General features: G+C 41.4%; 3 protein-coding genes across 6 annotated transcripts; 2 read left to right on the forward strand and 1 right to left on the reverse strand.

Moving 5' to 3' along the window:
* The first annotated feature begins 373 nt into the window (after positions 1 to 373).
* Positions 374 to 5,988, forward strand: nemp1 (nuclear envelope integral membrane protein 1). The gene is made up of 9 exons (XM_049016552.1): positions 374 to 529; positions 1,018 to 1,151; positions 1,353 to 1,572; positions 1,648 to 1,720; positions 3,173 to 3,266; positions 3,432 to 3,546; positions 3,721 to 3,946; positions 4,083 to 4,259; positions 4,337 to 5,988. The coding sequence occupies exons 1-9, from the start codon at positions 403 to 405 to the stop codon at positions 4,542 to 4,544; spliced, it is 1,374 nt and encodes a 457-aa protein (XP_048872509.1). The 5' UTR covers positions 374 to 402; the 3' UTR covers positions 4,545 to 5,988.
* Positions 5,989 to 6,247: 259 nt separating this feature from the next.
* On the forward strand, positions 6,248 to 15,444 carry LOC125744575 (dnaJ homolog subfamily C member 14-like). Of its 2 annotated transcripts, none has more exons than XM_049016548.1 (7): positions 6,248 to 6,389; positions 7,330 to 8,923; positions 9,127 to 9,233; positions 9,814 to 9,933; positions 12,078 to 12,238; positions 12,378 to 12,480; positions 12,602 to 15,444. In XM_049016548.1, the coding sequence occupies exons 2-7, from the start codon at positions 7,622 to 7,624 to the stop codon at positions 12,846 to 12,848; spliced, it is 2,040 nt and encodes a 679-aa protein (XP_048872505.1). In that variant the 5' UTR covers positions 6,248 to 6,389; positions 7,330 to 7,621; the 3' UTR covers positions 12,849 to 15,444. The 2 variants fall into 2 exon arrangements, with proteins under 2 accessions (XP_048872505.1, XP_048872506.1); XM_049016549.1 differs by having other exon boundaries at positions 6,269 to 6,389; positions 7,333 to 8,923.
* Positions 15,445 to 16,498: 1,054 nt separating this feature from the next.
* Positions 16,499 to 24,635, reverse strand: ormdl2 (ORMDL sphingolipid biosynthesis regulator 2). 3 transcript variants are annotated; one of them, XM_049016553.1, is made up of 4 exons: positions 24,582 to 24,635; positions 23,843 to 24,017; positions 20,085 to 20,236; positions 16,499 to 19,699 (listed from the first exon to the last, which is right to left on the reverse strand). In XM_049016553.1, exons 2-4 carry the CDS (start codon positions 24,014 to 24,016, stop codon positions 19,564 to 19,566), a joined length of 462 nt encoding a protein of 153 aa, XP_048872510.1. In that variant the 5' UTR covers position 24,017; positions 24,582 to 24,635; the 3' UTR covers positions 16,499 to 19,563. The 3 variants fall into 3 exon arrangements, with proteins under 3 accessions (XP_048872510.1, XP_048872511.1, XP_048872512.1); XM_049016554.1 differs by lacking the exon at positions 24,582 to 24,635 and adding an exon at positions 24,496 to 24,557; XM_049016555.1 differs by lacking the exon at positions 24,582 to 24,635 and adding an exon at positions 24,523 to 24,543.
* Between the last annotated feature and the right edge of the window lie 787 nt (positions 24,636 to 25,422).

Consider the following 25,422-nt stretch of genomic DNA (forward strand, 5'->3'; position numbering starts at 1 on the left):
CGCGGGTAACTAACAACTACAAACGGGGGGGGAGGTTCCTACGGACACTAGGCTGAAGATGGATACGCGACTTTCTACCAACATACATCGTTGAAAAGAGCTTTGCGCCAAACCGTAGGATTAAATTCTTATTTGGTTGCTAAGAGCCTTTACGTTGGGTTTCAAAATTCTCTCGATTTGCTTTCATTGATACTCGATCTCGTCAATCAATATAATTGTGTTTATCTCTCACCAATAAACTCTATCGAAGTCGTAGGAAACACCTCGATGATTGGTTAAACCGCAAAGTGTGCTCGCCATTGGCTTGCTTCTCACGAACATCAACCAAAATAGACATTCGGATTGGCCACGGCATGAGCGTGCCTCTCTGAATCGCTACGTGAAGAGACGCAGCAGGTTTCTATGCACATAACTGTCATGGCGGGATACATGAAATGTAGATTGGAATTTAACAGCAGCTGCGGAAACATAACAGCAGTTTTGTTATGTGTTATTTTTTATTTTTTTACAATAATAGACCATACATCTGGTAGGAAATTTGAGTAGTATGTCTGTGTGCTTGCAATGAATGCCACTTATTTGTTAACTTATTTAATCGGAAATACAGTTTGTGTTAACTCGCGTCTAGGCATGTAGTTTGATGTCTCAAAGTATGGGCTCTCTCCGAAATTTCGAGATAAAAGTGTTTGTCGTTTATTAATATTTTATTTGAGCGATAATTAGCAGAAGAGCTATATACGTATAGCTGACTACAACGGATAGATCTGTACGCACTTGAATATCTCCAGCTCAGTTGTTTTGGTTAACTTTAATTGAATAAACATGCAACTTATAGTTTTGTATTTTAAATAACTAATTTACCAGGGTGTATTCACAGGAAGTATTCGACATATATAAACCCAAGCTATCGTAATATTTATAGCGATAGCCATATTACCATATAGTTATTATCGGCTTCCTCTGTGGGCGAGAGTCCGGCATTTTCGATTGTTTATAATTTTTTTTTGTTTTTCCCAGCCCTTACAGGTAATAAGCTGTTAATAAAAAACATAAGTGATGGGGAAGAATTGAAGGAACTCAAGAACCAGCAATATTTTTGTTATCAGAACTATAAGGTGCCTGGGTGGAGAGAGACATGGACAAGAATTCAGGTATCATAAGTTAAAGGTTTATCCTGCAAGCAGGATGGTTGTAATCAGGGCTGGAAATTATGCTTGCTCACCTGCCTGAGTTGTACCCTGGATGCAATGAATAATTTGCATCATTAGATTATACAGACCTTACCAGCAAACATTCTTCTGTGATGAGCGTATGTAACAGTAGTCTGTACTTTGCCTGGACCCCGGTCACAGATCCGAGTGCGCAGCTCCAAGCAGTTCAAGGTGATGGTGGTCCAGGATGAGGAGGAGCTACAGGAGCTGGAGTACCTCAGCATCTGGAATTTCATGCAGCTTTTACTACGAGAGCGCTCCAATGAAACCACTATTGACATCAGCCTCTTCCGAGCCAAGACCTGCTTTCGGGTTGACCCAGTTGACTATGAAAATCTGTACACCGTCAAGGTCATGAGAAGTAAGTGGCATTTTGACTGCTGCTGTTTTGTTTTGTATTCACTAGATCCCAAGTTAACCACATTCTCTCTCGTAGGGTTTGACATTTACCTGTTCTCTGTATTCCTGGCTGGATTGCTGTTGTTCATCTTTGCGGACGTGCTTAGCAGGTAACACCGTATCACCTAAGCACCCCAACCTTGAGATATTTACGGAGTATTTTGATGTATGTATTGTTGTATATTAATGACATCCAGGATATATGGTTGAAAAATTGGTTATCTTGGGTGGACTGATGGCCCAGTGGTTGGCACTGTTGCCTCACTATCCTGTGACTGGGGTTTGAGTCCCCACCACCGTAGCTGCATGTATGTTTGCATGTTCTTTCTATGTTGTTGTGGGGTATGCTCCGGGCACCCCCCCCCCCCAGCTTCAACTAAGCTTCAACTAAGGTGAATTGGAGTTATCAGATTCCTCATAGGTGTGAATGTGTGAGTGTGCGCTGCCATGGATTGATGCCCCATCCTGGGTTATTCCCTGCTTGTGTCTGTAGCTTCTGGGATAGGCTCCAAACGTGCATGACCCTTAATAGGACAAGCAGGTACTAAGGATGGATGGAACTGGTTATCTTGCCCTGGTTATATCGGCACAATTTTAAAAGACTCGATGGTGATAGAACTGAATCTGATTGTGAAATTCATGTCTGTGCTGGAAGTCGCCCAGTGAGGGTGAACATGCAGGGCGGTACCTGGCTGAGCAGGTTGTCTGTGTGTTTATGGCACATTGGGGCCACATACACTAATGAGTATCCTGTATTAAAACATGATGCTTGGATTGAAGATAATAAAATTAATCCCAAACACTGTCCAAGGGGAATGGGAGAAACAACTAACTCTCTACTCTGACTCCCAAGTCCACTATCAGTTATCATTGTTACTTTGCATAAGGCTCATAAACTGTCCATAATTTCCAGATACATTTATTTTATTTTTTTTTACTTTACAACTGCATTGAACAAATACCAAGATGTTTAAGGTTATTTTTACACTGTGTATGTCCAGCTCTGGGGGAAAAATGAGACGCCACCCTGTATATTTTTTTTTAATCTGCATTTTTAAATCTTGGTTTAATGCTGGTTATGCTGACAGAATGGTATAGAGCAGCAGGTTGCTTTGAGGCTCAAAATTTCAGCAGCACAAACAGCAGGACACAAGAACCAGGTGAAGCAGGAGACACTGGTAGTAACCAAAAACCAACCAGGTAGAGGGCAGAAGCAACTTACTAATGCCAGAGATGACCGTCAGCTCATCTGGGTGTGTCTCATGAATCGGAGGATGACCTCAAGTGACCTTGAAAAAGAATTCACAACAGGGTACTAGAAGCAGGACTGAAGACCCATAAAGCAAGAAGCCCTTCATCGATGAGAAGCAGGGAAGAGCCAGGCTGCAGTTTGCAAAAAATATATATTATTCACAGATGCACATTTATGGATTGAGACCCAAGTAAAACAGAAAATTTAGCTGTAATATCTTCATTTTTTCCCCAGAGCTGTATGTATGTAGATTCTCATTAATTTCAGTGCCGGTCAGTCGCTTAAGCATTTTTTGTGATTTCTCCCGTAGGAGTCAGGTGTTCTACTATTCAGCAGGAATGACCACATGCATGGTTGCCTCCCTCATCATCCTCATCTTCATCATGGCTCGCCTGCTGCCTAAGGTTTGCAGTCAAATGAAATGCCACATAAGCGGTTTAGCTTTATGAGTTAATTAGCTCAACCCTGTGTTAATTTTTATTGTATATTTGGTATTAAAAAAAGTTCTGCAGAACACTAACTTATTTGGATGTAACTCATGTAAATGTTTCTTTCCCCCTGTCTTTCAGAGAAGCCCCTTTTACGTGTTGATAGTGGGAGGCTGGTCCTTTTCTGTCTACCTGATCCAGCTGGTGTTCCGGAACCTCCAGCTCATCCTTAGAGAGCACTGGCACTTAGCCTTAGGTAGGGCTACGCACTGGAGCTACCAAATGTCTCCTTTGTAAGCTTCCTTTCCACGAGGTCTGTCAGAGAGAGAGAGAGGAGAGAAAAATCCTAGCATGGTTAAAAGTGAAACAACATTTTGTGGGGGGGGATTTTGTTGCAGTCTTTTCTGTGATTGTGCTGTTTTTATTGCAGGTTACACCGCAGTGGTGGGATTCGTCAGCTTTGCTGTGTGCTACCGCTATGGCCCCCTAGTGGAGCAGCGCAGTATTAATATCCTGTCCTGGGTGCTGCAGCTGTTTGGCCTGCTGCTAGTCTATGCTGGGATCCAGGTGCAGCAAGTGGCACTTGCCATTATTATTGCTGCTTTTTGTTCCAAACACCTAGAGTACCCTGTTCGGATAGGGTTCACTGCGTACAGGTACGTGTGTGTGTGTCATCGGGTCTAATTTAAGCTATTTATTTATTTTTTTCTTTATGCTACTAGTTCACCTCCTTCAGGAAGCGTGTCAGTCTTTCAAAATGATGTCGATAAAACCTTCTCCGTTTTTCGGCAGCAAGCTGAAGCCCAACTGGCCCCGGAAGCTGCAGCCCCGTCGCCTGCTGACCGAAGAAGAGTACCAGAAGCAGGCGGAGGTGGAAACGCAGCACGCCCTGGCACAACTCAGGGACTTCTGCAGTAGTCCTGAATTCAACACCTGGAAGACTGTGTCTAGACTGCAGTCCCCTAAGAGGTAGATGGAGATTCATGGGTGAGTTAGCATGGGCAGCCACAAATCCTGATATTCATGGTGCTGATCATCTCACGCAGGTTTGCAGACTTCATTGAGGGCTCCCCTCATCTGATGCCGAATGAAGTGTCTGTCCATGCCCAAGAGTATGGTCTTGGAGGGTCCTTCTTTGAGGAAGAGCTTTTTGCTACAGATGAGGATGAAGAGGATGAGGATGAGGAGCACGACCAAATGAGAATGATTGAAGGAATGCAGAAAGACTACCTCAGGAACCACAGAGGTGTGTAAGGGAGGCCAGCTGGAGAGGGACCTGGGGCGGGACTAGAACAATTTCGGAACATCAGAACCCAGCAAGCCCTCAATGTCTCCATAGTGCTGCAAACATCTGGCGACGTGTCTGTGAAGTCTTATGGTGGCTATCAAACTTTCTATTCTCAAATTTTTTGTATAATATGGTGGGTTCAACTCAGGACAGGAGATGTCTAAATCTATCCCAGAACCTGCAATATCATTGTTTTGTTTTTATATTGATGGTACTTTTGTTTTAGGTGGTCTGGTAGTCCACAGAACCAGTGGTCTAAGCCCATCTTTTTAAACCCAGTCCCCGGCTATCGCCAGACGGTACATATTTTTGCTTTCAGTGACCTTGATTGCTTAGCTCAGGTGTTCTGGGAGCTGGGAGGGAGCCAAAATGTGGATTGACTGGAGGTTCCAGAAGACTGGGTTTGAGGAACACTGTTCAGAGTCAAGCATGGAAGCCAACTGGGACCATTGAGTGTTTATGCAGTAGGTCCAGCTTCAGATTTTGTCCCCTTTAAAAGCTTCCCAGTTCAGACCAGGTGGACTTCTGTCAAGATCGTTACCAAAAAATATTTAAGAACTTCTTGGCGACTTCCTGATCCAAATTGGTGCCATACCTTTTAAATCGCATCCATGAGCAGTTAGGTCTTAAGTGTGTGTGCGCATGTTGGTTTTTCTCCTTTATCTTTTTTTGTATCTCATGAAATTGTGCTGGTTGGTGTTTTGTGGAGGTAATATTCCCAAATGAATGCTTTAAAGCCTTTGCCCTTCGTTTGCCCATTTCTGCTTAACTTATTGTGCTTTATGGTTCAGCAAGTCACCATTGCATTTTAGAAACTGGTAAAATTCTTATACGCATACTAATAGGATCATGCCATTTGATCTAAGGTTTCTGAGACATAAATGAATGCAATTCATTTTTGCAGAATATGTGATACTGTTGGATTGTCTCCCTCAAACATGCACATATATATATGAAGATAAGATACGAAGGTTAAACGAACTTAAAAGAAAACAAAACACCTTACAACATTCTCTGTATTTTAAAAGGTCAGGTTCACGATTGTTGTTTCTGTTTTAAGATCCGATCTGTATCTCACTGCCACTTATGATTATTAGTTTCCACGTGAAAGTGAGCTGAACTCCTTGGACTTGTGTTTTGACACCATATTTAAGTTACTGTAATGCATTACTGATTTTAGGACTTCTTTTTTTAATTTGTCGACATAAATATTTTGATTTTTATTATTGTTAATTCATTGGTCCTCAATTGTCTCTAAAGCATTTCCTGTATATAAGTTTCTGTCACGGTTCTGTTTCTAAATTTTGTTTCAGCTGTGAAACACAAAATTCTGATTTCAGTCTTGTTTTTTTGTGTATTTACCTACCTGATGTGGACGGGGACGAGTAAAAATAAATACATTTAAAATATGTTCTGGTATTTTCACTGTAAAGTATAACTAAAATGTATGAAGCAGAATGGAACAATTACCGTGCAAGTTGTGTGAAAGACATGAAACGCGCATTTTTGCATCTGTTCAGGCGTGATTATAATAACAAGCATCGCGCAGGCATTAAGCATGTAAATGCTGAAAACTGCCGCTACGGCCAAACGCATTAGCGACGCCCCCAGAGACCTTACTTCATCCTGCCGTATTCCCTGCGCCTTATGGCCGGTCTCAGCTTACTCACTTCCGCCCCTCACTGCCAGGGAACCGGCCGGGGGGGCGCTGCGCTGCTTACCGGGAAGTGAACAAAAACAAGCGAGGAGCAGCGATCGCTACCGGGAACAGAACGCGGAGGGGCAGAACCGCGAGCTTATGATGAACCATGGTGATAAAACTCATGCACTACATAATATAAGCCTAACGCGTGGTTGTCTTGATATTGATAATAATAAAACCCGCTTGCTAACCCGGACCTCAAGAAACGCTGCATGGGTAACTGAAATCAGCTAGCTGCGGCAGCTCTAGGCACCAGGGCTTATTATTAGATATTTATAACATTAATCTCAGGACAACTGCCACAATTTTCCGATAGTAGATCAGCTGGCAAGGTCTTTTCTTAGGTAGCTTTATGAATCGTATCAACGTGTAGCTGCCTTTTGGATACATTAAAACAAGGCTGGCTATTCTCGATAATTCAGCACGCATCCAACCTCCCCCACGTAGCGATGAAGCGGGATGGACTGAAAGGTCTTTTCCGGAGTACAGTTTGCATGGTGGTCTATAGCCTGGCAGATGATCGCTGCCCATACCGGCGGCCTGGCGGGTTAATCGTTATGCTATCCGTGTGGAAAACATTGCATTTTGCATAAATGTTAATCAGATGTACGCAAGCAGACGGATACATTCGAGACAACACAAATAACAATTAAGCAATAATTTGGTTAATGTAAAAGTTTTACTCTACCGTTTACGGCGGTGATATAAGTTAATTTACAATGACTTATTTATCTTACAGTTCTACATGGTCATGTTGAATGCATTGTTGAATGCTAATGTTGCCTGATAACAGCTTAATTTGTAATATTTGGCGTATCGCTGAAGACGGTTACAGTTGCAGTTGTACAGTTTAATTATCATGGCATTTTATGAGCGCTTAAATTAGGTCAGTAATAATGTACATTTTCCAGTAAACCAATTCAGTGTAAACTTTTGTGAGAAAGCAAAGGTATTTGCTTGTCCTCCTTATCAGAATGATGTGTGTAATGAACTGCTCATTGCTTCTTAAAGGTACGGCTTTTTATGTTTCTCTGCCCTCTGTTTTTCAGCAGGTTTGGGCGATTCGGAGGGACATGAGGGCACTGGAAGGAGCGGCCCGGGATGGAAGTGCCTTGTGGTGTGGGCGTGAATGCACAGGAGATGGAAAATGGACTCAGGAGGGCAGGTAGTGGTGACCGCAGACAAGGAGAAAGCCTACACCAGGAGTATCACTGTAAACCTGATTCAGCCTCAAACTTAAGGACGGTTGAAGGTTTCATGGCCTAAGATGGACTGTCGGCACCCCCTGTGAAGAAAGTAAGGACATGCAACACCCTGAAGGAGTACTGGCAGGACCAGGAGATGATCGAAGGGCAGGTGGAGATTAAGATGAATTTTGAGCCTATGTTGGCTGAGTTGTTAGATGTTAAACTAGGGGAGATGCTTGAACAGACCACGTCAGATTTTGACATCCCTTTGTCCTCTTCGTCATCCCATTTGGTCAATGGAGTCGTACATGGTGATTGTGGGAAGGGATGCTGGCATCATGTTTCAGGGGAAGGAAGACCAGACAGTCTTGACCTTAGCTCTTCTTCTCTGGAGACTTGTCTGCAAGAAGGAGGAAGCACGTTGGGTTTTGGAAACCCAGAGGAGGACGAGATGGCCGCAAGGGAAGAGGAGAGTGGTAGATTTTTTGGCCTTAGTGACTGGGGGAAATTAGGCCAAGGTGCAGATGAGAGGGAGGAGGACCAGAAGGGTGAAGGGAACGATGGTGGGGGTTCAAGGACATGCAAGGATTCAGGGGCGCAACGATTTGGGGACAGAAAGAGAGTCCAGGTCCGTGGTGGCAAGACGGCCGCATTGGGAGAGCGGGACCTGAGTCATCAGCAGCACTCGTTCTCGTTTTCGAAACCACCGTCTTCCGGAGGACGACACCGGCAAGCCAGGAGGCGGACCAACCACCACCACCACGGCAGATCTGATGGCTCTGCTCTGTCCCGTCTCTCCCGGAGCTGCCGCAAGCTGCTGTCTGAGTCCCTGTGCCCATGGTGCTTGACTTATGTGCGCATGGTGGTGGAGCTCATCGTTTTGGTGGCCCACCACTGTGGCGAAGTGGTGGAAGGTGCCGGGGTTGCGCTCTACCTTTCAGGTGGCCGGCTGCTCTGCAAGGCCACAGACCTGTCCGCCGTGAAGGCGGAGGCCTGTCATTTGCTGCATAGGGTGACCTCCGCTGGAGTGACTTTTGCAACCTGGACTACAAAGATGGCAGCACATGGCTATGGGATATGGCTTTTCTTTCTCAGGGTTCTGAAGTTTGCCTTGCTCCTGGGCACTGGGTGGGTGAGAGGCTTCCTGGGGAAGGTAGTTTCGGAGAGGAACTGCCGGTGGTGGGATTCACTTTGGTGCTCGACAGCTTGGGCATGGATGGTGAAGATATGGGGCAAAGCCCAGACAGCTATGGGGAGGACTGGCCTTCCAGAACCACCTTTTATTCCCAAGCCTCCCAATGACTCAGGGAGAAGTTACCCTGAACATGAGCTGGAGCGCCTACTTGCATTAGCAGAGGTTCCCGAAGATCAGCTGGATCCATTTGTCGTACTGGGAGTAGAAGCCGACGCCACAGATCCTGAGCTGAAGAGAGCCTACAGGCAACTGGCTGTTCTCGTGAGTTATTTCGTAAACGTAAAGGCAGTGTTTGTTTCCATTTTAATGACATTGCAATATACAGCAGGAACACTAGGTGGCAGTAAAGTATTGCTAATATATGTTACACTGCAAACTTGGAGCGCTTTAGTACCGCAATGTGACCTACTAAGCGTTTGACTGCCCAGAAACTTCTGTATCGTATTTGTATTTCAACGATCTAGGTTCATCCAGACAAGAACAAGCACCCATCTGCTGGAGAGGCCTTTAAGGTCTTGAGAGCAGCCTGGGATATTGTTAGCTGCCCAGAAATGCGCAGGGAGTACCAAATGTGAGTAACAGAGCAATTTCAAAGTTAAAAAAATCAATCTAATATGTGCAAGAAATTTAGCTTGAATATATCATATACTTACTGGTTCACAGAGCCCATAATACATTTTGTTATATTTAATTAGAACCACACAGGATTTTAATGTATGTTGACCTTGGATTAAGCCTTTAAATATTAATGTAACCGTATCATACTGAATTATTTTGTAGCAAGAATAAGAAATTGATTTGTTTATAGTGAGCTTTTTAAAAGGAAGAACGTGGGCATTGTAAGATAAGCACTTGAAATTCATCGAACGCAGTTTATGTTATTCGTTGTATTCATTGGGTTTATGAAGTGCAGACTTAGCCATGAACAAGGACATTTAAAAGGACATTTATTTATGAGGAAAATATTTATAAAAGAATAAAACAATTATTTTTTTTTTGTTGTTGTTGGGTTTCACCACAATTCCTTTCAATGTAGTATAGCAACACTAGGGGCAGTAAATGGCATTTTATGGCGTGCATATTGTAGTTTTTTATGTTTAATATATGGTAGTTTGATTTATTACTTACAGTCCTGTTGTCTTGTTCCTCAGGAAGCGCATGGCAGAAACTGAGCTGTCTAAGTCCATGAAGGAATTTCTCACCAAGCTTCAAGATGACCTGAAGGAGGCCATGAACGCCATGTTGTGCACAAGATGCAAGGGCAAACACAGGTGTGTTTGGGCAGCGCAGCCTCATAGTGACGGGGAGGCCTTGGTTTTGCGTCATTAATTGTCTTTGGACGGCAGTTAGGGATGGGTATCGACACCGATATTGATAGCGATACTTATCGATATTCTTATCAGTACTACTCTCCATAATGTGCTGCAAAAAATAGTCACCACCCGAGATTAACAGATTTAACAGTTATTTTAGTATAATTTTTTTTTTTGCAAAAATAAGTTAGCAAAAACAAAAGGACTGAATATTATGCATTTTTATTCGATTAGTGTAGTTCAACGTGCTTTTTTGCATCAATGACTTTTGTCATTAATTTACTTCCATATGCATTACATTTTCTAAAGTGAGCCCACACTTTTGAACGCTTTTCCCTATCTGTCATGATGACTGGAGAGGACAGTATACAAATACGCACCTACACAACTAAAACATGATCGCGTGACGCCTGCAGCATGATTGTCATTAGGGGGCGGTTTAGAATTTAATCTTTTCCACTGCAACAGGTACGATAATTATAATACGGTACTTTTGGCATTTTCCCCTTTCCATTGACTTCCATTGACCAGTGATGTTCCAGTGATGTTCCAGTACCAAAAGTGCCAAACTGGGCTGCTTCTTTGCTACTTCAGTACTTTGGGATGGGACTTAAAACATTTTCTTTGTCATTTTGATTATATACAAATAGCCTGTCTCTGAAACAAGATATAACTGCCCTCTTGGGAAAAGTTGCAAACTCAGAGAAAAAGGATAAACGAAGTAAAAAAAATAAATAAAAGTAATAATAATGGATACACGGACAAATGAAAAACCCAAGTTTTAAATGTGAAGGAACAAGAAATAAAGTATTTTGTATAATATACTAGGGTGGCACGGTATTATTTTGTTATAATAATTATTGGGGTATTTATAAAGCAAAAAGGAGTTTAACATACATTTCTCACAATCCCGCCCAGGAGTGATTTAAACAGCAAGGATGAAAATGATTCTGATTGTCTCAGAGAATGCATATAATGCTTATGCAAAAGCTTCAAACTGATTTTAAAACCTTTATTAGATAATATGTAAAAAGGAATAATATTGCAAAGGTAGCTAAGTTTTTTTTTTTCCTGTGACAAAGTAAAAATATGTTAACGAAACAAACTCTGTTTGCTATAATGTCCGCACAGAACTGAAAGTAAGAAAATCTACATGATCTTATTCTAGCTGACTAGTGATTTAAGAATTGCACGTCCATAGCATGTGATGTTGGTATCAATATCGTACACCATCCAGCTGTTTAATATACTATAGCCTTTTTTCGAATTCAGTTCAAAGTACCCTCCCTGTGTTGTGATGAATTTCAGTGCTGGTACCAGTTTTTACGGCAGTGGAAAACACATTCTTTAAGTACCAAAGTACGGTACTTAGTGAGGTGGAAAAATACCCTTAGAATGAATTAAAGGCAAAAGTACCGATAGTGGCACCGTTTGTCCAGGGGCTTATCGATAGTATTGGTATCGGCCAGTCCAGAACCAGTACCAATTCAGTACCGGTTCTCGATACCCCTCCTTAGTGGCAGTGCCAGTTCCTGACCAGTCTGGTAAAATGATTTGTGAGTGGGAGTTCCAAGCAGCACGCTGGGAGATCAGCAGATGTATATTCTAATGCATGCATCTTAGAAACACCCAAAGAAGTAACAAGAAAATGATTATATGATTTGGTAATTGGCAAATAAGCATATAAGCACACTATAAGCATATTTAGACATTTCTTGGTTTGTTTTTTTGTCCTGTCTGTGACACACTGTGTTTTCCTTGGAATTTTAAATGTATATTATGTGTACACGAATATATTTACATCTGAATCTAGATAATATATATCAATTCTATCAATTAAAAGGCATCACAACTAGTCATAACAGAATGTAGATCTGTGTAAGCAACCATTAGTAAATATTTCAGTTTTTTTTGTATGAAGGCGGTATATGCGAGATTATCATGTCTTGATCTGACCACTCTGAGTGTCCTTTACAGTTTTTTTACACTCTCTATTTCACGGCTGTGTATGGGCAGATTCCATTGAGTCATGTAAGAATTATCATTTTGAACAGGAGGATCTTTTTGTGTGTGTATGCGTGTGCCTGTGTGCGATTGTACAGGAGGTTCGAAATGGAGAGGGATCCCAGCCAGGCCAGGTTCTGCGCTGAGTGCAACAAGCATCACGGTGTAGAAGATGGTGACCTCTGGGCCGAGTCCAGCATGCTGGGATTGCGTATAACCTACTTCGCCTTCATAGACGGGAAGGTGTACGACATCACGGGTAATGTTCATGATGCGTCTGCGAGCTTCTGCTCAGCTGCGGCAGAAAGTGAATGAGACCTAATGCTTATTTGCACTGCATGTGCTTCTTCTGGTCTGAAATAAAACATTTAAGATGGAGTTTCCCCCCTTCTCTTTAGAATGGGCCGGTTGCCAGCGGATTGGAATTTCTCCTGATACTCATCGCGTGCCCTACCACATCTCCTTCAGCTCGAAGCACGCCACTGGTGCTACACGCCAGAAGTAATGTTCCATATCGGCCTCTGGCTTGTTTGCACAACTGCTGGTTTTATCCATGCTGCGTTTCGTTGCATGGTAGAACTATTGCCATTATACCTCTGAAAGTGATTCTGGTCTTCTCCAGGGCTTCTTCTGAGCCACCTCCTGGGCCAAGCTCTCCCGGCGACTTTTGGGATTTCTGCAGTCGCATTTTCCAGGGAACAGTTCCTAACGGCACCACAAACGGTGGAGGCTACCAGCCCAATGGTTCAAACACCTCTTTTCCGACCTCTGCATCACAAACGGGACCCTTTGGCCCAGGCGGGCCCAGGGCTGAGGGTCCCAAGCCTTCCCGCAGGAGAAAGAAAGTGCGCAGGCCATTCCAGCACTGAGCATAGTTGAACAACTGATGTTTTATCCCTTAGTAGCCTCTGCATTTGCCCTCCACACCTCGATCCATTTACGAGAAGGTTCTCGGACAAGGCTACTGACACTTAGATGGAGGGGAAGGGATAGTTTGATCTGTTTGTTTTTGTTGCATTTTTTTGTTGTGAAATGGAAATGTAGCCCATATGATCCTAAAGCTCAAAGGCACAGTTGGAGGCAAGGAGCCTTTGATGCTCAGAACCATAACTTGACACTCAGAGAATGACTGAAGGTGGTCTCAGACGGACCTGGCAAATGAGCTGTCATGAATTCCACTGAATGAAGGCTACCTGCTTCATGTAAATATGGATCGGGGTTGGTCAAATTGTGTTACGGAAGGATACTTCAGAAGGTTTCCCTTAATAGCACCTGCGCTGCTTCCTTCCTTGTCAAATCTGACTCATGGTCCATCATGTCTGCTTCCCTATTGGTTGAGATATAGGTTGAGATATATCAATGAGGACATGTGATGACAATTGCACTTGTTTCGTTTGGTTCTCATATTTTGAAGTTTAAATGTGTTCAGTGAAAGCAATCTTGAGTATAACCACCTTGCCTTTTTGCTCTGTAAAAATCCTTAAACGTAGGAGAAACTTCAGAAGATTCATCGCCCTGTGGGAAATTCAAAGATCTGGACATTAACGTCTGACTTGAAGCAATATGTGTTTTGTAAAATCGTTTGTGTTGTTTTTAGTGCAGAAATATGTGATAGATAACTGATCATGCGCATTTCCTAGAATGTTCTGTGTGTCAGTGTAGAAGGGTATTGATGAAATTCATGGGATACGTATGGAGTAAATACAAATTCTTAAATATTTTAACTAATGCAGTTGTCCTATTTGTACCCAATGATACTTTTTGATGAAGTTTTAACATTGATTTATTTTAAGACAAAGATTGCACCTCCTTAGACTGAAACAATCTCTAGGTTACTTTGGATGAATCTAACGTGCTCCTGGCCCAATGGCTTTATTGGGAATATTGTGATTATGTAGTGATTCAAGAGAATTACTCTGACTATAGCTTTCCTGTACCCTACTGGTCCAACTGATGATTCTAGGTAGGAGTTTGAGATCGGTAGCTAGTTTTAGGGAATTTTAACTGGACATTGATTTTGCTGTCGGGCTCCATGTGCCTTCTTGAAGTCTGTTCACTGCAGTCTGTTTTTATCATTTTTATCAATCAACCCATGCCTTCCCTGAACTCCTATAAAGTGAATTGTACATTTAGCTCTGACTGGGGATCAGTTTCAGTCCTGGCTGTGGCAGAGTGACGGATAACAATAGTTTCAATGCTGTTCCCTTAAATGGGTTAAATCAGCCGGTTAAAATAAGTGGATTTATACTGTTTTTTTAGTAACTTATCTATTAATTAAGTAGATTCATAGACTATTCCCTTCCCTGATGGCTTGCAGTATTTAATGTTGTGATTTCTGTATTTTCAGTGGAGGGGAAGTTTATTTTTCAGCAATATGGGACCACCTCCCTTGTTAATATGTTGGTGATTTTTACTTTTGGAGAGAATGAAATGGTTGATCTGAAGTAATCGCAAAGGAAAAGACCAACCCATATATGCAAAAACACTTAAACTGTTGGTGTCTGGAAAAAAAAATTATTTAGAAAAATAATATGAAACCTTTGACACGTCATTTTATGAAGTTTTTGTTTTAATAATATCTTTGCCGCAGGTGGGAGTCTAGAATGTATCAGTGCTGAGGGGAGGCTACGATTTTTACTTTTTGTGAACTTTGGCTGCTAGACTAATCGTAAAAAGAACAAATTCTCAACAGTTTGTTTTACTTGTCAAACTTATCACGACACTGAAGACCGTGAGCAACACCTCTTCCTTGACCTCAATCCACCTTTTCATTACTGTGCTAAAAATTTCTGCTTCTCATGAATTTATACCCCTGCGATGGGCTGGCCCCCTATCCAGGGTTGTTCCCTGCCTCGTGCCCATTGCTTCCGGGATAGGCTCCGGACCCCCCGCGCCCCAGTAGGATAAGCGGTTTGGAAAATGGATGGATGGATGGATGGATGAATTTATACCCTAATCTATGGCTTGAAGCAGCAGTTAAAGCAGGAAACGCACAAACTCATCAAGTTTCATAACGACTGATCACCATACAACTGCTGGTGACTCATCAGAACCCAGTTGACTTCCATAATTAATTCAAAATCTGCGGTCAGGTGACCTTTAGTCTAAAGGTGCAGTTCCAGGGAGCCACAAATCATGACACAGGAAACCACAAAAGGGCACGTTTCTACCCGCACGTTTTTTCTTTCTTTCACAGCACGTGTCAGAGAGATCCATGCTAACCCCATACCCAGGGTCAAGCTCAGAGCTTCCTTATCAATGATGGAAGACATCCACATCATCACTTGGGAACTAGGTTTTTTTTCTAAAGGATTCCTCTGTTCCACTAGACCTGCGTGACTTACTTTGCATGTGTTTCCCCATGTCTGCTGGTAGGTTTGTGTGACACCACAGGCAAATGAGCACCGAGGTGCAACACCCCCCCCCCCCACTTCCTATCTACAAATTAAAACTGTTTACACACTACTAGGAAGACACCTCATCGTAACATCCTTGAAGTCTGTAATGGGAAGGGGGGATTCCCTTAACCATGTTGGGCAGCCCCTGATGTAAAGCAATGGGATTTCCCTCAGTCTGGCAGCTTGCCCTACAGCAGGAATGCCGACGCATTTCCATGTTCTCCCACGGGCCTACATGAAGGGTCCACTGTTCCCTTTCCTGGTGTTCCCTCACGGATCTACAACTGCTAATTTGCTCATGTGTTTTATTTTTTTGTTGTGTTTTTTTTTTTTATAACAGAGTGAAGTATTCAAATGATTTCTTAATAATACAATAATATGAAGGTATATCCGCTTTTAGTTCCTCCAAATCATGTACAGTGAAGGAAATAAAACCAGTTTGCACAGTCACTCTCCAGTATATAAATCGAAAATACAAAATTATTTGACAATTGTATAATGAACAATAGGCATAGATTACAGCTAATTATTTTTTTTTAATAATTTTATATCACAATATAATATAGTGTCTTGATATAACAATGGAATTTCTTAGGGACATCAATAATAAAAATTGCATATAATAACGCATGAACATATAGTTTAATAATTTTAAATGACTACATTGTTTTATATCAGGGCGGAAACTGGAAATTCTCCTTGTTTATTGGGGTAAACAATAAAAATATTGAGATGTAATGTGACACGCACTGACGTAAGGTAAAAAAGGTAAAATATGTGCCCTTGAGAGGTAAAGTGGGCTATCCCATATTTTTGACCCCTACCCCCTTTCTATTGAATATTTTCAATTGGATAACTTATCCAAGTCATACCTCTGTGCTACCTATGATATATATCAATTGTAGGGTATAGGCACACTGATTTTGTTTTTTTAAAAATTCAACTTTGGAGCTCATTTTCTCAAAACTTTGTTTTTGTGGGACAACCCACTTTACCTCTCAAGGACACATATCACAGTCCAACTCAACTGAAAAGATACGTGAAAAATAATATTCTGAAATGCTACAACTGTTGCAAATAAAAGTATCTAGCTACTGGCAAAACAGTACACATAGTCCATGTTACTTTATTCTTGAATAAATTTATTATAAATGTATTCACATAGTATTCATGCACAACAGAGGAAAATAAATCCAGGGGATGTCGGGGAGATTGATATTCGAGCAATTCTTTAACCATACTGTGAGTAATTCATCATCAAAACCAGTGATTCGAGTTAAACTTTGATCAACTTAACGTTACATGGTGTCTTTTCCATGACTAAAAAAAAAAATCCTCTCCCATTATCGAAGCCATTCCCATCACACAACAGTTGCATCTGTACTCTGGAGAAAATGGCTGTTACGCATTTCCAATTCAATAAAAACAAAGCTAACATTTCCCCTCACATCTATATCAAAAGCATGGGATATGATAAATGTAACATGTCATATCATGCTCTGTGAGGTAGTTTTAGGAAAAAAATGCACTTTGATTTACCAGTGATACATCATTGCCAAATGAGCCTACTGGTGCTTTTCCACTGGCATACAGGAACCAGACAGCACTGTATCCATACATCACGATTTACTATGTGCCGGTTTCCACTTGTATGCCTGTGAGAATCGCAGTGTTATGTTAGCATCAAACACTGATGGAATTAGCATTAGCTTGCATTTGCACTATGAATCCGTTCCATTTAGCCTTTCTTTTGTACTTTGTCAAGTAGTAGGCTGGAAATTTTCCGGTTGAGAATGCATGGATTGAATTGAAAATGCATCCATACATGCGGACGTGCGATACGGCTAATAATGAATAATTCCAGTTCTTTCTTGTCTTCGAGCATTTCGAGCAGTCAGAGAGTGGTGACGCAACCAGCTCAGTTTAGTCACACTATCAGCCCTGCTAGTAAGCCGGTCATGTCAGCACAGGTAGGGTCAGGTATGGCTTGCATAATTTAATAGTTTAATGGAAAACGGTCTCTTCACAGTTCGGCTCGTCTACTGCTCAGTTCTTGGTGGCAGTGGGAAAGTATTATAAGTAATAACAACTTGACATGGGCCAAAGATATGTGGGACATTGGTCTTTAACCCAGTCTAACCACCATTTTTGTTTTTCCTTGCCACCTGCACAATTCATTTTCTGCGTCTATCAAGCCCTTGATAAAGACAGACTGACTGGGAGGCCCAAAGACCAGATTTCAAAGTTCCAGATTAGGAAGTGTCATCAAAGACCAGATTTCGAAGTTCCAGATTAGGAAGCGTCATCAAAGACCAGATTTCGAAGTTCCAGATTAGGAAGCGTCATCAAAGACCAGATTTCGAAGTTCCAGATTAGGAAGCGTCATCAAAGACCAGATTTCAAAGTTCCAGATTAGGAAGCGTCATCAAAGACCAGATTTCGAAGTTCCAGATTAGGAAGTGTCATGCTTCTCTCCAGTTTCACCAGTCAGTCAGAGAGACCAAAGGCATACAAATGTAAAATAAAAAGGGGGGTGGGTTTCTCATCCAACAAGGATTTTTTTTTAAACAGCAGAACACCAGACAGTAAAAAGGCAATGCAGGGACACTGAATTGAGAAAAATAAAATTAAAAAATAAATAAATAAATACAGACACAACTGTACAAAAGGCACAATTTTGATTAGACACAGAATGGCCACCAATATCTCCTCAGCAATATTGAAATACGTTATTTTCCATCCATTCCTAAGTACTCTCTTTGTAGAATCAACAGTTTTATTTTCTACTGGATAAAGATGCACACGTTCATGACCTCAGTCAGGCAAACGTTTGATAGCAAATAAACCACCCTAAATTTAGCAGTAGACACAGAGGAACTTCAGTACATTTCAAGTATTTTATATGAATCGACAGGCCAGTGAAATGAATTTTAAAATAAACCAGATGTGTTTTTCCTGAACGCACATGTGTACATTTATACCAAATTAAACAAAGGGGAAAATGAGGAAAAACACAAAGGAAGACAGAAAAAAACAGCCCTGTTTTAGTGTTTCATCAACTAGCTACCCAGTTCCCGAATGTGTAGCTAATCCAGTGGTCCAAAGCATTTGCAGTGCAAAGACATGGAGCTCATAAAAACAATCTCTCCATCGCAGAACCCAAACTCCACATGCCTCCCAACATACATCTCACCCCAGCTGACCTAAGGGCATTATTCCACCGCACTGGGCACCGTACTTTTGGTACTTCAAGAACGTACCAAAAGTACAGTACTTCGAGGTATTGGTTTTCCACTGGCAAAAAAACTGGTACTGGCGCTGAATGACATCACAACGTGAGTATTTTGTACGGAATTCGGATTTATTGTATAATAATTCCAACATCGCTAGTCAGCTAGACTGAGATCAGGCTTTTTCTTACCTTCAATACTGTACAGATATTATAGTGCAGAGAGTTCAAGCTTCACTAAAACATTTTTACTCTGTCATAGGAAAAAAAAACTTTTGAAAGTGTAATGATTATTCCTTTTCAGAATGATCTAACAGATATGTATAAATCAGTTTCAAATGTACTTCCACTGCTTTTGCATGAGCGCTGCATGCTATTCAGAGCCAATCATCATTTTCATCCTTGCTGTTTAAATCACACCCAGATGGATTTGTGAGAAATTTATATTGAACATTTTTACTTTATAAATTCCTAAATATTTATTATAACAAAATCATTTTGCGGTCCTAGTAGTTATATTATGCAAAATACTATATTTCTTGTCATGCCATCCTTATTGAATCTGCTCTTCCTACCAAATCACAATTTAAGCTTCGATCACTTCATATTATTTATCATATCAAATTATTTATATATATATATATTTTTTTTTTTTTTACTTAATTTATTGTTGTTTTCTGAGTTTGCAACTTTCTTCAAGATGGCGGTTTCAGAAGCAGGCTATTTGCATAACCAATCGACAAAGAAAGCGTTTCAAGTCCCACCTCGAAGTACCAAATAAGTACCCCAGTTGGTTTGGCACATTAGGTACTGGAACCTTTGATTGATACGGGTACTCGACTGGAAGTCAATGGAAAAGGGAAAGTACCGTAGTGAAAGTACGGCACCTGGTGCGGTGGTAAAGCGCTACAGGCCTTATTAGCAGCATGTCTACAAAAAAATGACTGCTGTTTTGATTCAATATTTGTTAATTCCAAATATACGTACCCCATGGAACTGTGGGAGTTTGGGCAGGAGCACACTAAGGAGAGAGCATGTGTTAATGAAGAAGTGCGTGACATCGTACTTGGTGTAGAAACTGGCCAGGATGTACCTAGAAGAGCCAAAAGAAAAGGGTACAGATTACAGCAGATGGTAGAGAAGCTGTTTTTCAAGACATCAAGCCTATTGCAAAAGATCACGCTGCTATTGAACTTGTGGCCGTAATTGGTTAAAAGGCTGCAGTCTTTCAGCAGACAAGTCCACATATCAGGAAAGGTAATAATGGAATGGTAGGAACTGATTCAAACTGCTCCAGTGAATATCCAATGACAAAAATGAAGGAAATCTATCAACGGAAGCCTATGTAACTCTGAAGAGGAGAATGTGGTCTAAAAATGAACAATGGTCACTATAATCATTATAAGAAACTGTATTACTACAGTGTTTACTAGGCATATTGAATGGCTATGGAGAAATAGGGTTCATATGAATCTTACAGCACAATAGGAGAAATGGTGAGGAACTTGCGAGAGGAAGTGAACTGAATGCCGTAGTCCATCTGCTCCCAGTGTGTAAGCAGGCGTGCCTTGCCCTGGTCGGGAGTCTCAAAAGGGGTGCCCTTCACCGTGTGCAGGAACAGGTACATCACCTGTGAGTCAGTGCAGACGCAGCATCAGTAATGACAGTCCACTTAACAGACATGAACACCACACAGCTGTTTCACCTGCAACATGGATATCTGTACAGATGCATGATTGTATTCAGCTGCATTTTGTGTGAAAATTGTTTTGTGGTGTGTATAGCTCAGTGGGGTGACTATCTTGTGTCCAGAAAGGTTGTAGGTTCTAGTCCTGTGGCCGGTAGAGTAGTGATATTATCGTTGGGACCGTGAGCAAGGCCCTTTAACCCAACTGCTCCATAGGTGCTGGATGATGGCTGACCCTGGGCTCTGACCCCAAGGTATCTTCACTTGTATATTGCTTTGAAGAAAACTGACTGCTAAAAAAAGGAGGAAGATGAGAAAAGCCTGCAAAACGAATAAAACTTGATAAGGCGAGAAGCTTCCTGTGTGCTTCAACCCAAGCCACCTCATAATACCTCATTCTTTTGTCTTTTAATATGAACTATTGTCATAAATGGCCTTTTCCACTGCCACCAACAACTGAGCCCATGCCCACACTCACCCGGCCCTGCATGCCTACAAGCAGGGATGATAGTGTGATTAAACTGAGCTGGCTACATCATCACCATCTGACTGCTCGAAAAGCATGGAGATAAGAACGAACTGGAATTATTCATTATTAGTAATATCACACATCACTATCTATTGATACATTCCTGAAAACTTGAAAAAGTACTATAGAACGGCTACATTGAATGGATTCGTAATGCAAATTCATGCAAGGTAATGATAATTCCGCTAGTGTTTGATGCTAACATAACACGTTAAGATTCCCCCTCCCCTGAATGACTGTCTTTCATGCAATTCTATGCTTAGGGCCGGTCATTAACCACACATTACCTTGGACTGACATATTGTCTGACATACTGTAGTATGACGGCTGTTTCTTTTTGTGTGTTGTTCGTATTTCCTATTTACTACTTTAACTTATGCTGCTAAACTGTTTTTCACTGTTTCTGTAATAGTGACAATAAACATCTATCTTATCTTACCAATTCTCACAGATGTGCACATAGTAAATCATGATGTACACCATATGGACAGTAAACAAGCATGTCTTCAGCTTTACATCACTGCCACTTTCCAAATTCGCCAATGATCCAACCGATCCGACCCTCCTACAGTGGAAAATTAAAGCGAGCTGGAACCGTGCTGTAACTAGTGACTTTGCGGTACAGTTCAGGTACCGACTGGTTCTGGTATGCCAGTGGAATAACGCCATACATTATACGCATACATTAGGACTGCCACTAATGACTATTATTCTATCAATTTATCGATTAACTATTTTACCGACTGGTTGATGAATCTAAACGATTAATTTTCCTCCAGAAAATCTAATTCCCAGATTCTAGCCTAAATGTTTTTCAAACACGTATTCAATGGAGATTCTACAACGGCAAAAGATATTAAAAAGCTCTCAATGCTAATGGTAATTTAATAATCATGAACAAACATTTAAGGTGGTTTTACCTTTTCTGGCGGTCCATCATCCAGAACAACGCCTCTGTTTTCTCGTCAAGCGCTCGTGTATAGCACTAGTGCCGAAACTTCACAGTGTAAAACCACCTTCTTGCTTTGTGATAATTTTAAATACTCCCACAATTACGTAGTGATATTGAAGGAAACATTCGTTACAATTATCTGAGGCGTTTTAAAACTCAAAAAGGTCATTTCATTCAAATAAAAAAAAACGAAGCGGTGACATAAAATATTGATGCTGACGCATTTTTAGCATCGACTCGATTGACTGATTGATTAATCGTGGCATCCCTAATAATTATATATATAATTCAGACACTGCCAGTGTTGACCGTTATATTATTATTATGTTACACAAGCCACAAATCTCCCACCTGCAAAGGCTGATATATTAAAATGTCATCCCAGTACCAATCGATAGATTTGCCTTATCGGAAACAAACTTTGGGTGTAATGCTGTGTTCCGATGCCTTGGAGGTCGGAACGCAGAACTGGGAATGACGTCACGCACGAGTTAACAGTGTTGCAGTACATAAAATCTGAAAGCCGTTCAGCAGTGCCAGGGATCCATTTTAAAAAATCGCGATTTCTTGTTTACCGGGATAACTTTTCTAATTTAATTTACCCCGCTTTAAATGGCCTTTACTTTCGTTCACTTCATTGACTGCTTAAAGAAGAAAGCCTGCTAAATGAAATGGGCCCCAGTTCTAGCCCAGTTAATAGTTAGCAATAGCAGTGGATAACACATGAAGCGGTATTTTCAAAAGCAACACGTATTAACACGTCCACGGATAGCGGTTTCACAGTACTGTGTGTTCCATCAATTTAATGAGCCACAAATGAGACGTGCTTCTCACAAGTGAGAAGTGCTAATAAACTTCTGTTGATAAAGGGTGCAGCCATCTTGGATTCGGAGCTCAGAGGTGTGTCGATTCTTGCGAGTTGACGAGTTGGAATTCCGACTTCAGGGGGCATTCCAATTGAAATTTCCGACCAGGAACTCAGAATTTACGAGCTACGAGTTCAAATGGAACGCAGCATAACTTGAGCAGCCTCTCTGTCTCCGCTGATAGGTACCAGCTAACTATCTGTTAGTGACTTCCTTTGATGAATTACAGCGCCACCTGCAGTTTCATGCTCCTCGGTCGCCCAGAGGAGGATGGGGTCCCCTTCCGAGTCTAGGTTCTTCTCAAGGTTTCTTCTTGCTAGAGGGAGTTTTTCCTTGCCACTGTCGCCCCAGGGTTCTGGCCGGTTAAATGTAAAGTGCTTTGTGACAATGACTGTTGTTAAAAGCGCTATATAAATAAAATTGAATTGAAACTCATTGCTCTTAGTGTACATTGTTCACAAGAAATTTTACGGGCAGCCCCCCGCCAGTTAGTGTCAAAATAATTATTAGTATATTTACTATTAGTATATTTATGATGATATCAGCTGCAGTTTGGAGCAATTTGATCAATATCAGTAAATCTATTCGGTGATTGGTGGATTTTAAGACTAGATCGTAAGTCATTGCCAACAGTATCAAGGAGAGTGACAGGGTTACTGCAAAACTGGGATACAAGAGACCGAGATACAATGGACGTTATTAACATTTACTTTACCTAAGTGTATGTTACACATGTTTCTGTATGTCCTTGTGCGAATTGAAGTATAGGTTACATATAACCACGATGACAAAGGGGTCAGTGCAGACATTAAGCCTTCGAAGCATTACGACTGGAATACCAGGAGCTCATAACAACTCAGAACTATCCGGCAGAATGGCCAGACTCCCCCCTCCCTCATTTATAGTCTGACTATTTGGTATATTACACTCTTCTGCCGAGAGACTGATCTCACATTGCAATAACTACACACTGAAACACCAAAGCTTATAAAGACATTTTTACTGCTAACTTATCTCACTCATATATGCCATATATTAATTATTCTATTTTGAGGAGAACAACAAATTAATTTCCCAAAACTTAAGAATACGATTTATGGGGGGGGGGTTAATTAATTAAGGCTAATCAAGGTTGGGTACTTGCACTGGAGGGGGAAAAATTCTCGACCACAGCTTAAACCCTGACACCCTAATCAACTCACCATGTTGTGGATGACATTGGTTAGTGTCCAGACCAGGCCCACACTCAGGAAGGGAATGCTAAGCAGAACCACGTGTAGGACAACGACCAGAAGCAGGTAGGCCAGCCAGATGCCCCGGCTGTTCATGACCCGGGTGTTGGGATTCACCTCGCTGTGAGCAACGCCCACGTTCATTCTAGGGGTTAAAACGGGGGAAAACAGGTAAAACTGCTGTCCTCCAAATCACACTTACATATTTAAATATTGCAATGTCATGCGTCTTCTTACTGGCCAATGAACATCATTTACCGAGCACCCAACTATTAAGAAAGACCATAGATATACGAACGCAATTTAATAGATCCATCAAAGGTATTTTTTTAAAGTAACACACTCAAAACTACATTAGCTAGTTACTACCTATAACACTGTATTTCCTGCTACACTAAGCAATAGGGTACGACCAGTTTGGTCCGTGTTGTTTCGCATATGATTTTTAATCTGACTGCTTCGTTTAGTGCATGAAAAATGCACAGTTTGGACAAAGAATTCCTCGTGAGCTGCAGCGCACAAGGACCCCGAAGCCGCGCGCTTCCGCTAACGTCGTGCCATTATTTTCTCTACATAAGCTGCTCTATCTCGATGAATATTGTCGATAAAATCAACGTAATTACGCTTCACGTGCGTGTCTGCGATACAACCTGGTAACAGAAAGTAGGATTCCAAGTTTTATCTGCCATTAAAATGGAGCGACTCCTACCTTGCGCCTATGCGACCAGGAAGTCCTGTTTCTGAAGTCAGCCACGCCTTCGCCTGAACTGGGCTGGTGCGAGATTCATCCTTAAAAATACAGTACTATGAAATGCAAAGATGCACCAGTACCTTACAAGGACGAGTCAAGAAAATACATTGAACTTTGAAGCTGGTTTCTGTTAGAACATAATTGTGAAATCGTTTTTTTTCTAGTTGTGTCAGGTTCTCTCTGTGTGCAAGGCTTTTTTGGAATAAGAATTTAGAATAATGCCAAATATCAGAGTAAAGAGCATCGGGTGATCGTAAAAAGCCTACTTTTTGTTGCAATATTTGACACGTTTTATGATAGTCATAAAGTCTGTGATGAAGGGTATATGTGGAAGCAGGATCAGAAGCTGCCTTTAGAGTATATATGTCCATCAAGTCTGGACTGAGATTAAGAATCGGCCCTGGGCTTTTGTCCATACAGACCTACCACCAAGGACGTAGATTTGGGCATAGATGTCATGTCACTACCAATGTTGTGGGAGTACCACATGTGTCCCGATCACTGTATAAATCAAACCTATACCCTTAGCCACATATATACGTACGATAAAATTTTCAATGGAGGGGCTTCCCAGGACATAATTTTTTTCCGATCGGGTGGGGGGTTCCCACGACAGTATAGCCCTGATGTTAAGATCTGTCTATCAATACACGTCCAGCAGTGATGTGTTGAGACTTTTCGGAAAGTAAATGTAAATCAGGTACCATCAGCGACGCTGCTTTTGGACACAATTTTCCTCACTCTTATCACCTTAGAAGCTTAATTACATCCCTGTTATTTTAATTATGCAATAAGAGGA

The sequence above is a fragment of the Brienomyrus brachyistius genome, chromosome 6 (genome assembly GCF_023856365.1).
Source record: "Brienomyrus brachyistius isolate T26 chromosome 6, BBRACH_0.4, whole genome shotgun sequence".
In the NCBI taxonomy this organism is placed as follows: domain Eukaryota; kingdom Metazoa; phylum Chordata; class Actinopteri; order Osteoglossiformes; family Mormyridae; genus Brienomyrus; species Brienomyrus brachyistius.

Bases quoted from the DNA above. Each gene is read 5' to 3' on its own strand.
- ormdl2 (XM_049016553.1), bottom strand. From the start codon at position 24,016: ATGAACGTGGGCGTTGCTCACAGCGAGGTGAATCCCAACACCCGGGTC. The intron at 20,237-23,842 runs GTGAGTTGATTA...ACTGACTCACAG, and splicing joins CCAATGTCATCCACAACATG to GTGATGTACCTGTTCCTGCA. The intron at 19,700-20,084 runs GTAAGATTCATA...TGGCTCTTCTAG, and splicing joins ACCATTTCTCCTATTGTGCT to GTACATCCTGGCCAGTTTCT.
- nemp1 (XM_049016552.1), top strand. From the start codon at position 403: ATGCACATAACTGTCATGGCGGGATACATGAAATGTAGATTGGAATTT. The intron at 1,721-3,172 runs GTAACACCGTAT...TTTCTCCCGTAG, and splicing joins TTTGCGGACGTGCTTAGCAG to GAGTCAGGTGTTCTACTATT. The intron at 3,267-3,431 runs GTTTGCAGTCAA...CCTGTCTTTCAG, and splicing joins TGGCTCGCCTGCTGCCTAAG to AGAAGCCCCTTTTACGTGTT.
- LOC125744575 (XM_049016548.1), top strand. From the start codon at position 7,622: ATGATCGAAGGGCAGGTGGAGATTAAGATGAATTTTGAGCCTATGTTG. The intron at 8,924-9,126 runs GTGAGTTATTTC...TCAACGATCTAG, and splicing joins ACAGGCAACTGGCTGTTCTC to GTTCATCCAGACAAGAACAA. The intron at 9,934-12,077 runs GTGTGTTTGGGC...GCGATTGTACAG, and splicing joins AGATGCAAGGGCAAACACAG to GAGGTTCGAAATGGAGAGGG.